Here is a 13,634-nt window from a genome sequence, read left to right as displayed (position 1 = left end):
CAGTGGTTAAGAATCCGCCTGCCAACGCAGGGGACACGGGTTTAAGCCCTGGTCTGGGAAGATCCCACAGGCCGCGGAGCAACTAAACCCGTGAGCCACAACTACTGAGCCTGCTCTCTAGAGCCCGTGAGCTACACCTACTGAAGCCCGCGCACCTAGAGCCTGTGCTCCGCAACAAGAGAAGCCAGCACACTGAGAAACCCGCACACCGCAAGAAAGAGTAGCCCCTGCTAGCCGCAACTAGAGAAAGCCAGCACGCAGCAACAGAGACCCAAAGCAGCCAAAAATAAAAATAAATTAAAAAAAAAAAGAATCCTTTTGTAAGTTTATATTACAGTACATTAGGCTTTATGAACTAAACACAGCTATGTGCGTAATACTGAAAATGTGCTAGTTTATTAACCTAGTGAATCAAGAGCAAAAGAAAACAATCATAAAAAACTGCACAGCTACATTACCTATGGGTTTGTGGTTCTTCAACCATGCTATCATGGGAGGTGGGATTCCAGTGGCATCACATGTTAAAGTCACAGGATTGCTGATTGTCTCCACAATGACTTCTTTTTCAGGCCCTTCAATACTGGGTGGCACTGTAAAAAGACAGAAGAAAATCATGTGTCCTCATTAAGTTAATTCAGGATACTTTCTGGCATTTGCATATCTGGGGGAAAAAGACTTATATTAGAGGCAGATGCTCACCATATACATTGAGGTGGAAATTTTTATCATCCCGTCCTGCTACATTTATAGCTCTACATACATACTGGCCTGTGTCAGATACCTAAAAGAAAAAGATACTATTGTATGTGCTCCATTAAGTTATAGATGACCAATCACACCGTTCGAGTGTAGATTAAATCATCAGTCATCTTTATGCTTAAATGCCCCAGTCCTAATTGCCTTCTACAATCCTGCTTTTTTTTTAAATGAAAAATGAGGATAATGGCATTGATGATGTTATTTTTTAAATGAAAATAATTTTTCACTGGAGTAAGGGGAATATGCAACTTCCAATTCTCCCTTCCATAATCCCGCCAAGGAGTCATGACACACAAACAAGCATAAAAGATGCACCTCAGCTTTCGTGATGTGCAGCATTTGTCCATCGGCCAAAATCTCCCGCTGAGTAGACTCTGTTAGCATCCGCCCATTCTTATACCAGGTGATGACTGGAGGTGGGACAGCATTCGATTCACACTCCAATGACACTGAGGTGCCCTCTCTTACATTAACTACAGAAAGAGATTCGCTGCCATGATCTTTAATGCTTGGGGGCACTGAAGGAAGAAAATAAGAACAGAGGATTTTTTTTTTCATAGAATGCTCAGATAGAAAATATCTAATACCAGTTTAAGAATGAAAAAATCTTATGAAAAAAGTAGAAGCAAACCGTAAACAGTCAGGGCAACTTTTTTCTTGCTTTCACCAGCTTGGTTGATGGCTATACAAGTGTATTCACCACCATCAGATACCTTGGCCCGGATAATTTGTAAAGTTCGACCACCTGTGGGCAAATATAATGCAAACTGAAGTTTGGTACAGAGGTTGTTGTAATAACAACCTTATCAATAAGATAAATAGCAAAATATATCCTTTCCCTTAGAGGAAAATCTAAGCATAGATAGAAGCATATAGAAGCATTTCATATATAAAATGAAAGAATTTAATCAGCTTCCTTTGATCCTTTCAGTACTATTTATTCTACTTCCTTATAAAAGGAGAAATTAATAAAATTTTCTCTCCAGTAACCAAACATGGATAATAGAACTGTTTCATATAGATTCTAGTGAGCAAACCGTAATTGTATTAGAGTCAGTATATGTCACCAAGTATTTCTGGGTTTAAATCTCCCACAGTGCAGAACTGGCTGTCCGTCTGTTAGTCTATCTACTGATATTAATCTATCTTCAAGGAGCTTTAGGATCGATTGAAAACAACCAGTGATTTTATCCAATGAAAGCACTATTCGCTAGTCTATCACCCCCAAGTAATTGCTAAGCAGCTCTGTTCCTAAATTTCATAATTTCTTGAAGTAGACCTTGTTACTGTACATTCCCACTGAAATCATAGAGTCTTTACAGTCTTATCCTAATGGCCCCAAATGGCTGAAGAGAGGCATTTAATGTGAACAAATAAATGCAGCAAGACAAAAGTTTGGAAAGAGACTAAGTTGAAATGCCATTTGTATTAAATAAAGAAAAATGAGAAAGTGTTGCCCACTTCATAAAGAGCTCTAAGTTCCTTACCGGGCACAATGAGAGCATTTGTGTTTAGCTTGATAGGCTGTTCATTCTTGAGCCAGCTGAGATCAGGAGGTGGAAAACCGGAGACCTCACAGGTCAAAGAGATGAAATTGTTCACCACAACAGTGAGATTTTCAGGGTTAGGACCAATGACACTTGGAGGAACTATAATAGTAAATATATTAAAAGTGAAATATATTGGTATTAATAGTAAATATATTAAATGTAAAAAGTGATATTATCAGTAATACATATTCCAATTTATTAATATAATCCCAACTACTGTACTCTGCTAAAGCACTGAGTTAATGATACTGTTAATTATTTACCTTTCTTCTTAGAATTCCCTAATGCCTTCATCAAACTCATGTCCATCAGTTTTGTTTTTCCCAATTGAAACAGAATACTAGAATTTTCAGACAGAATTATTCTGCATTTTATTTGTAAAATGTAGTTGCCAGTTCCTGAGATGGTTTTGTCAATGTACACAGACCTAATACTGCTTTTTATTAAATACATGTGAATATTCTTGTTTTTAATATTATATCCTTAAAGTTTTTATTTTCTTGCTTATAGAAATAATAGACTAGACCTGTTATTTTAGGATATCTATCAATAAATTATACAGGTTATTTCAACAATGTAAATCACTGACTTTCAAGATAAACAGAAGATTTAAGAAATAAGCAATACAATGGCTTATTGTTCAAAACCAAAAAAGAATTCCAAAAGCAGAAGCAGTACAGAGAAAAAGTAGAGTAAAAAAGCATAAGATTAATAATGCAATGCCAATTATGCATGTTAAAACACACGCAGATGGAATAATAGATTTTTTACAAGAATACATGCACGGGGAAGGAATAACATCATACATATTTGAATGGTTTCTATGTGGGGGGTGGGAATAGGAGCGAGAAATGAGCATAAAAATGAGTGAATACATTAATGAATGAATACATTAATAAATAAAGGCAGAGGTAGGTTTTGCTCAGGCCAATGAAGATAGTAAGACATGAAATAAAGAACACAACTAATGTAACACTCTATTATTATATTATACTCTCTATGTTATATTATACTCTTTTATATTAAGACTGAGGTCTTAAAATAGCATCAAAAACAAAAGCAAAAGATCAAAAGGCGAAATTGCTTTTTAAATTTTACTATACATGTTTTTTTATCCACCAATTTTCATATTCATTCATCTACTCATTTATCAAATATTTATTAAATACCTTCTGTATTTCAGATGTGCTAAGTGCTGATACAGTATGAAAAATATAATAGATATTATCTATAAAGAATTAATAATTTGGTGATAGTGACAGACATTGAACAAAAAGTAACAGCTAACATTTTTTTGAGTGGTTATGCTGTGCCAGGCACTGAACTAAACACTTCATGTATACCATTGGAGGCTCAGAAACCTTATGTGTTAGATACAGTTCTTATCCTCTTATTTATTATAGATGAGCAAGCTGAGACAGAGAGGTTAGCATCCTGCCTAAGGTTTCACAGTTAGATACTGGAAGAAACTGGAAGACTGCTGTCTGGCTCTAGAGCCCTGTTCTTAGCCACTGTCCGATACTGCCTAATAATTACAAGTGTGATGAGTGTGAGTGTCCATCAGAAGAGTAGGGTGACAAGAGGGAAATAACCTAGTTTGGGGATCAGGAGGAAGAAGTGACATTTAAAAAGATGCTGAAGTATGACCAGGAATAAGCTAGCGGAAGACAGATAATGGACGGGTCTTTCAGAAAGAAGGCATGGCACATACAAAGGCGCAAATGGGGAAAAGAACATGGCACCAGAAGGCTGACATGACCAGAGTCTGAAGAGCAAGGCTGCTGGGGAGTAAGGTGGAGAAGGCAAAGATTAAAGGACTAAATAGTATAAAATTCTAGAGGGTCTTCTGGGCATCATTAGAATGCTGAAATAACAGCCTAAGGAGAGGAAAGCAGAGGAGTGGTTTACTCAAAAATTAGCTTAAAAGTTATCAATCTGGCCACAGTGGAGGGAACTGGTGAGAAGGCTAGAAGGGACTCAGAAAGACCAGTTAGGAGACTATTGCTGTAATGAGTGCAGAAGATGATAGTGCTATGCCTAGGATGGTGTCAGAAAGGATAGAAAAGTGAGTGGATCCAGAATATTATGTAGGTAGAATATTTAGGATTCAATGCTTTGGGGGTGAGGTTTCAGGAGGAGGAGGAATCCAGGATGACATTCATTTAACTGGCTCAAACAATGCGAAGATGGTGATTCCGTTTACTGAGACAGAGATCCCTGGAGGAGGAACACATTTCTGGGAAAAGGTAATGAGATCAGTTATATACACATGGTCTTAGAGTGACTATTAGGCATTTGTGTCAATAAGAAGTACATATTTGAACAGAAGCGTCTAGAGTTCCTGAGGCAGCCCTGACTGAAAATAAAAATTTGCAAACTATTCTGCACATAGATGGTATCTGAAATTTGGGAATTCATGAGATCACGTAAGAAAAGAGTGGGAAGAATAAAGTCTAGCGCTTGGAAAACGAAAGTGTAATAGTCAAGTAGAGAAGGAGGAACTAGCAAAGACGACTGGGAATGCGAGACTGGGAAGGCAAGATTATCAATAAGGGGTGTGGGCATCACAAAAGCCAAAGGAAGAGAATTTTTGAAAAAGACAGTCAAATGTTGAAGGATGTTGAATGCTCAGAAGTAAGAAAGATAAAGCCTGAAAATGCGTGTTGGACTTCTGATGTCATTTCATGAATTCAGTGAGCAGTTTCATTGGAGTTGGGGTGAAATCCGATGAGCAACGGTGGGAGGAGTGAGGAAAAGGAGACAGTAAATATATAGCTATTAGAGAAGGTTGCCTTGAAATGGGGAAAAAGAGAAGGACGCCTCTGAAGAGAAATACTAGGTCTAAGGGAGAGTTGTTTTGGGTTTTTTTTGTTTGTGTTTTTGGCTTTTGGTTTTTTTTTTAAGAGGCAAGAGATGAGTAAATTTAAATGCTCTTGGGAAGGAGCCAGTGAAAGTGTGAATTTCAATACTGGAGAGGAAGAGAGGAGACCGTGAGATTTTTGACCAGGCGGTCACCAGGGATATAGAGTCAAGTCAGTCTTTAGAAGGTAGAGGAATGCTCCCATCTTGTGTTGTAACAGAAGGAAGAAATGGCAGCATCACATGCAGCTAATATTCTCATTTTGATGGTAGGAATTTGAAGTGGTTTCAGCCATATGCCTTCTCTTTTCCCTGTAAAACAGGAGGTAAGGGCACTGACTGAGTGAAGGTGAGAGGCAACTGTGATTGAATGTTTGTGTCCCCCCAAAATTCATATACTAAAGCCCTCTCAGTGTGGTTGTATTTGAAGATGGGGCCTTTAAGGAAGGAACGAAAGATAAATGTGGTCATAAAGATGGGGCACTCATCCTATAGGATTATTGTCTTTATAAAAAGAGACACCTGAGAGCTTCCTTGCTTTCTCTGTCCATGCGTGCTCAGTGGAGAGGCCTTGTGAGGACAAAGTGGCCATCTGCAAGGGAGAAAGAGCCTTCACCAGAAATTGAACCCTGCTGGAACCTTATCTTGGACTTTCCAGCCTCCAGAATGGTGAGAAAATAAACTCCTATTGTTTAAGCCATGCAGTCTCTGGTATTTTGTTAATGGCTGCCTGAGCTAAGACAGGGGCCATCTGACATTCAAGAAGGTATGAGTCACTGTGGAGTAGAGCCATGAAGAGGCAGTATAAAGGGCTCATTTCAAGCAGTATCTATGAATTTATAATACCACCAATAGTCCTGACACCAAGAGTTTCTCTAGCCATAGTTAGCTACCTAGGTGCAGGTATGGAATTCAGTGAGAGGTAATACAGAAAAGCAGGTGAGTTTAAAGCCTCTGGAATCAGACTACCTAAGCTAAAATCCTATTTGCCAGGTGTGTAACTTTGGGCGTGTTACTTAGTCTCACTGAGCCTCAGCTTTTTAATCTGTAAAAGAGGTATAAAATAGTACCAACTACCTGGGGTTATTGAGATAATTAAGTAAAATAACATATACAAAACACCTGGCACAGCACCTGGTAGGTATCAAGCAGTCAGTGTGTTGTGTTGTTACATGCAGAGTTGAGCCTTTATTGAGCAGGAGTGCTGAGAAGGCGTGGGCTAAGAGAAGTGATTGATATGCTGGTCCATGAAAGTTAGACTGGATGTGAAGAAGGTAAAGACACAGAGGGTTGAAAAATAACTGAGAGGTCAACAGACTGAAGGTTAGAGTCCAAAAGAAGCAAGCGATATTGTACAGGGAGATAACAAATGGTATGGTTTTAAGTGAAAACAATTTAAACTGTTTCCCTCCTACATGAATTTTCCAATATTTAAGTATGGGTTCCTGACTGCAGGCAGGAGCTCAAGACACTGTTAACCAGTAAAAGAGGAAACCCCCCCTCCTGAACTCCAATTCTCAATAGTAAACACAAGTGGCTTCTGCCTCTCAAGTCAGGCAAGTCTCCTACTTCAGGTGTTTTTCCTATGCATTACAAAGAGGAAATGGATATGAAGGAAATATAATAAAGGAACAACAAATATTTATTTAGCAACTACCATGACTTTAGACAAGGTTTAGGAAGACCAAGGTCCGTAAGAGATGACCATTTGCCTACAGCATTTATAATAAAGTTATGGGATAGACGTGAAGATACAGATGTATAAAGATAAAAAGGTAGAATATGTAACTGCTAAAACTGGGGTATTTACAAGACGCTTTTGACCACATAAAAGAGGAAAAATTAATTCTGCCTTGGGGAATCAGGAAAAATGATCAACATTTTTATTTTTCAACATTTATCCTACTGTACTTTACAGATTAGAATACAAATTAGATTACAGATTACTTTAGATTACTTAGATTAGTATAGTATACTTTCACAATGATTATATTTGCTTAATTTATTCTTCCGGGGAATTTATAACGCATTTCTTCTATTTTGGTCAGATTTACTCAAAAAAAACTTGCTAAGCACTGGGAATAAAAAAAGGTAAGAGTGCTTCAAATATCTGTTACAGAAACACCAAACATTGCTAGACATCAATACTCCCTATATATCGCACCAAAAAAAGAATATCCATTATGCTAAATAAAAGTCGTTTGAAGGAAGAAATTTTTCAGTAATGTCAAATTTCAGCTATTTCCAAAATGAGCTAGAATTTTGCATATGAATCACATGTTTAAAGAAAATCTTTTATAATAATTGTTCAGCATTTCCAATTTAATATTCTGGAAGCAGCTGTGCATGATGAAAATAAAACTAATTATTTATGGCTGACACCTAACTGCTTTTTTAGCAAAAAGTTAGTATTTATGGAGTGTCTAGCATTTATTGAGAACTTAGAATCTAATAAATAAATTAGGTGTACTGATGGTTTTCAGGAATTATTTAACTTTATAAAGTTACTTTTTCTTCTTCAGGAAGTATATTACATACTGGAGGGTGTAACTCAACATGAATTCTACAATTGAGGACAGAAACTGGTTCCAACAAGGCCCAGTGGGTACATTTTTATGGGTAGAAGAGCTATATTTGGTTCTAACTTCATATAAACTTGTAATCTTTGGGATTTCAAATTGTGATTTTTTTTCTTTTTTTACTTTCAAATATGTAGGAGTAACTATTTTTTCTTAAGGGACTGAAATAATATAAAAACAGACTCCCTAAAAGATTTGTACTTTATAAATCGCACAAGCTGTGGTAGAAAGAAAGAAGGGGAAAGGTTGAAGGAATGCAGGCTCCACACACTGTTCAAGTTAAAAAATGCAAAATAAGCGTACATGATCTAAAGTACAGTTTTCCTGCTTTTTCAAGCGTACTCTAACAGATGTTTTTGGAACTGAGCTCTTACCATGAACATTGAGGTTAAAATATTTTTTGGCACTTCCAGCTGTGTTCTCAGCAATACACACATACCTGCCGATATCTGTTATTTGAGTGTTTAGAATCTAAGGAAAAAAATGAAGAAATTCCAACTGAAACTTTTTTATAAAGCAACTTGTCAATTTTTGAGAATAAACAATACATACTCTTTCTAGCTAATACCAGATAAGCATAGGAAAAAAATTTTGTACATAATAGTGCTGACACTGGTTTTTATTAGTCAGGTCTATCAAATAAATATTTATAAAGATTCCTAATCAGAAAAGGCAAATTTATACATACTTGTATATTGGCTATGAAAAGTCCCAAATCATTCTCCCACTTTCCTATCTACATCCCTGGTGGTGTGACTGTGAAGCTTCTCCCATCAGGGAGTGGAGTAAAGATGGAGAATTTGTGTTGGCCTTGTGACCGGCTTTGATCAATAGAGCGTGATGGATGTGACAGTCTTCCATTTCAAACCTAGACCATGTGCACCCTGCCACCACTATGTGAGGAAACCAGGACTAACCTGCTGGAGGGCGAGAGATCATGTGGGAAGAGTCAGCCTCGTTATTGCAGCTGAGGTCCCAGATATGTACAAGAGCCCAGCCAAGATCAGCAGAGCCACGGATTCAATCCACAGCATGCAGACACTCGAGTTAGCCTTGCCAAGACCAGAAGAATCACCCAGCCAACCAGAAAGCTTGTGAGCTAAATAAATGCTTATTGTTTTAAGTTGTTTGGAGTGGTTTGTTTTATGTAGCAAGAGTTAGTTAATATAGCAGTTATATTTTCTTTTTTTTATTATACAGAAATTTCTGTCCATCTATATATCTTTTGGCTCTAGCCAACAGAAATATTTAAGTATTTAGCTAGAGGTTGTATGAGCATCAAAAAGAAATAGTCATGGTGTTCAGAAGATACTTTGAGAATTAAAGGTTATTTACAAGCAGTGAAACTCATACTTTTTTTTTTTTTAATAAAGAACTCCATGGGATAGGTCCTGTGTTGGATACACTGATGCTTAGACTCTTGGGCCTATACAACATCATTAATATGTTTGGGAAATAATTTCTTAAGTTGCATCCTAACAAAAGAGTTGGTGTTATTTTTACAAGTGCCTATCTTCCTTTTAAGACCCTTGAAAAGAAAAATATAGACATGCCCATTAGTGAACAACAACTCAGGATATTTATGTGGTTTCCATTATTCTTTATCATCAATTCTTTGCCAATAGAGGACAAATTTTAATCTATAGGGAATCTTAAACCACCTAGAATTTAATCATCAGAAATCTGCAATGGAAAGAATTATAATAATTTGGTTTTTATCACAGAGGCCATATTGTAGTAAATTTAGGGGTGTGTGTGTGTGTGTGTGTGTGTGTGTGTGTGTGTGTGTGTGTGTGTGTGTGTGTGTGTGTGTGTGTGTGTGTGTGGTGTGCTGAATGTACAGATAACCTCTGGAAGAATTCACACAAAACCGTTAATGGTGGTTACCTCTGATAGTGAGAAAAGAATGAGTAAGAAGAATTTTATTTTATATACCCTTTTTATGATTAGTTATTTTTGCCAATATTTATAAACCAAGACAAATTATTTTTAAAAGCAAAAAGACAATTATTATAAAATACAAAGTCAAATAGTTATTTTTAATTAGATTTTTTACTTTTACCTGCAGAATTCTTCCATTAGATAGAAATTTATGATGCTCATCTTCTAGCAAGAACTGCCCATCTTTTTGCCAGGAATTTCTTGGGGTGGGGCTGCCACTGGATAAACACTCCACCAGCATGCTCTTGTTCACCAGCACGGTGACCTCTTCAGGCAGATCACTGTCTGCTCCCTGGATAACTGGCGGCACTAATAAGTGATTGCAACAGAGAGATAATGACAGGAAACAAGGTCTTTTCTAAATTATTCTAGTTTTCTGACAATTTTAAAAAGTTTGGGATAATAGAGGGACAAGAGTTGAAGAGGAATCCATGATTCTGAAGTAACACTTTACACTAATAAATTCGGGGGGGTGATAAATCTGTGTGAATTTGGGTTTATTCTCTTCCCTTTCTTTACCTATCCTGGGCTAACCCCTCCCATAGTTTCCTTTGCATTTAGGTTAATCCCAATTCTTCCCCAATACATCTTGTCTAGTTTCTCTCTCAGCCCCTTCCACGGGCCCTCTGGGTTTGCAAGCACACATGCAAGTGGCATCTGCACAAATTAACAGTTAAGTCTACTTGGTCATCTAGACAAGCCAGGTAAATCTTTAAAGCGTATTTGAAATGTACAGGTTTGGTCTCATTTGCAAGGGAATTGTCTGGGCTACTCAAACTGTGTTTCCCCAGCCTCGGCATCAGTGGTATCACGATAAGCATCACCTGGGAGCTTGGCTAGAAATGCGGATTTGGGGGTCTGACTGAGCCTTCTTTAGTTGGCATCCCTAGGAGAGCCAAAGAAGTTTGTGTTTTAACAAGGTCTCCACGTGATCCTTATGCATGCTAGAGTTTGGGAAGCCATGCTCTAGATCTTTCTACATATATTCATTCTCATTTAAAACAATAATATAGAATCAATCCAGGTTCATGCCCACCTGATGTTAGACTAGTCAGTTATGAAAAAGCACATACTATCTGTAGAATTTTTTAAAAAATGGAAATGTTAAACCAGGAATGCATGTGTTGGCTGCTTTTGTAAATGTAGAAATTCATTTTCAAAACGAATAATCACTTTGTTTTGTTTTGAAAGCTTAGGTATTTTGTTTTACTCTCTTAAAATGTGCCATATCTTTATCAATCAGTAAAGAATATATGTTTAATGCAGATGCCTTCTTGTAGTATTTGGGTCTCTCCAAAACTAAATTGAAAGTCTATAAGGCAAATAATCAAGGTTACAAGGCCCCATAATAAAATTTCAGTGTTATTTTGAATGCAAACTTTCACAGTCAAAATTATATGATTTTTTGCTGTACTTTAGATAACACAGAATATATAGGTTGAACTGCAGATTAGTAAATAATAAACTTGAATTTCAGATTAAATGAGGCTATCAGTACCTCCACACCATGAAAACTGATCAAATGAAATGTTGGTACATAAAGATTCAATGTTTTCTTGAAAGATTTCAATGTTTCTGGAGCTGAATCATTAGGAGCTACCAGGAGACACACTACAGGCCCAAGGTCTGACCTGTAGAGGCCTCCACCGAAGCTCTTTGCTCTGACCTGCCCTCCAGCTGGATTACACCTCTCAGAATTGTTCTTAGTGGCACTTAGGAGGTAAGCATCAAACACTGTGAAGTATCCCTAATTTAGACAGACTTTGTGGGCTCTTTTTTTTTGCTTTGTTCGTACTTCTCTAAACTCATCTCCAACATGCTTTCCAACTTCCTCCTAATTAAAAATAACAGACTGAAGACATGAACATCTCCCTTTGACAATCAATCCCTAAATTCCATTTCAATTTAACCAAATTCCAGTTCTTCCCAACCTATAATATCTTGCTACTTTATCAGATCCTTCCACTCAGTCCTAAACTAAATTCCTTCCAAACTTAGGTCAAATTAAGCCAGGTGGTCTAAGATATTCCTTCACTGCTCTTGATGATGTTAGCACTGATTTTAATCGTCTTCGTATCACTACCTTGTAGACTTTAAAATCTATGTTGATGACCCATCCCACCCTAGTTTCACCTCTACCCCACTTCAGCCAGCCACAGACTGTCATACCTTGGACCATTCAACATAAACACTTCTGCCCTTTGCAAGTTCATAAGCTCCTTGAAGAAGGTCTGATGTCTACGGTATTCACTGCTGTATCCTCAGTGCCTAGCATAGTACCTGGCACACAGTAAGCGATCAATAGATATTTGTCAAATAAATGAATTTTGAGTTCGTGGGTTTTCTCTATTTCACGTCTTTTCAGGCTTCCTTCATAAGCTGGCTTTTTGTTTGCGCTGAAAACTCTAGCCCTTCCACTCCTCCCCCTTACAATCAATCTATCAGCCTTCCTGCAAGCTCATTTTTCCTCTTCCTCTGCCTAGGTCTCAGAGTGGGTCATTTCAGCGATGCTCTGTCTCACTGCACATGCTATGTCCCTTACCCTCCAGTGCTTCCACAAAGTGTACCTTTGTTACCTTGTGGCACTGCCTCCATGGCTCCCCTCTCCCCACCCTTAGGTCACATCGTCTGTTTTTTCTACCTCTGATCCCGGGTTAATGAGGGTGGGTGCAGAAAGCCATGACTAAGCCAAATAGCTCCAACTTCAGTGTTTGACGATCACACCCCCCATAGTGGCAATCTCTAAGGTTCTCTGTTTTCCACAGGCCCGAATACCAGCCCTGCCACTGTCTTTCTTGTTCTCATACTTAAGGAAAGGACTAAATACATTTGATATACATTCCCACATATCCCTTCTTACCATTCCAAGGTATGGCAATTCACTACCATGAAAGGCTAGTTGACCCCTCTCGGTTTCTTGATTGCATTTTTCTCCTGTTCTAGAACTTGCTCCATCAATCCTTGCCCCCTCCTCCCATCAACACACATACTTGAAACTTTAACTTGTCTCCTTCTGTTGGATCATTTTCCTTGGTCTATAAGCAAATTCAAATCTCTCTTAAATATGTTTTTTCAAAGAAGCTCTCTTCCTAAAACTCTATTTCACCTCTTCCTGCCTCTTCAAAATGTCTTAAGAGTACTCTATATTTGTTTCCTTTTCTTTCTGATTATTTCCTCGATATTTATCCTTTTGTTCTGTGGCTTTGTATCGCACCATACTATACATAAATTGATCTTCGGAATTTCACTAATGATTTCTTAGTTTAAAATGGCCTTTCCCCCCAGTTTTTATTCTCTTAAACTTACTTTAGCATTCCATACTAAACCCACTTCTTGATAACCTTTTCTATGCCTTGAATAGGTGATATGGTAGTTTACTACTTTTCATTAACTCCTCAGATTGTTTCTCCTCTATTTTCTTTTTCCTGTCTCCTACTTGTAAATGATCCCACAATGATCTTTTATTTTTTTTATCTTCTCCTAAGCGATCTACAACCCTTTCTGTTGGAAATCTCATGCCTTTGAATATCACCTGTTTGTGGATAACTCAACTCTTTATTCTTAGTTCAATTCTCTCTCCTGTGTTGTAGTTCCTTATTTTCAATGTCTCATTCAACATCTTCCTAAGTATCTTGGTATCATGCCAAATTCAATACGTCCAAAACAAAATTGACTTCCTTCTTCCCAAGTTATGTTGTTTTTCCAAATCTTCTATTTTTATTGCCCTTGCTATAATTTTCTTAATCACCCAGGATAAAAATCTCAGTGTCATTTGATACTCTCAGATAAGTGCCTAATGCTTCATATCACTTAATCACTTCCTCTGTAAAACCTTTCATACCAACTGCTTCCTATGCATTCCTACTGCTACTTCTCTAGCTCAACTCCTTCTCATGGAAGCATCTATTTGTTCCTGCTTCTAGTAGCATCACCTTTCTTTGCCCTT

General features: G+C 37.5%; 1 protein-coding gene across 1 annotated transcript in view; it reads right to left on the bottom strand.

The window, feature by feature from the left end:
• The window catches only part of HMCN1 (hemicentin 1), a gene marked incomplete at its 5' end in the record, with an annotated part of 521,222 nt that overhangs the window by 145,474 nt on the left and 362,114 nt on the right, over positions 1-13,634 (bottom strand). Inside the window, 7 exons of the mRNA XM_082648266.1 lie at positions 459-590; positions 700-781; positions 1,075-1,277; positions 1,391-1,504; positions 2,247-2,408; positions 8,122-8,218; positions 9,810-9,997. Coding sequence (XP_082504392.1) covers positions 459-590; positions 700-781; positions 1,075-1,277; positions 1,391-1,504; positions 2,247-2,408; positions 8,122-8,218; positions 9,810-9,997 — 978 coding nt within the window. The remainder of the gene's footprint in view (positions 1-458; positions 591-699; positions 782-1,074; positions 1,278-1,390; positions 1,505-2,246; positions 2,409-8,121; positions 8,219-9,809; positions 9,998-13,634) is intronic.

Source organism: Grampus griseus, assembly GCF_964374135.1.
Source record: "Grampus griseus genome assembly, chromosome: 1".
Lineage (NCBI taxonomy): Eukaryota > Metazoa > Chordata > Mammalia > Artiodactyla > Delphinidae > Grampus > Grampus griseus.
The sequence above is the reverse complement of the archived record's forward strand: the minus strand, read 5'-3'. Positions and strand labels throughout refer to the sequence as shown.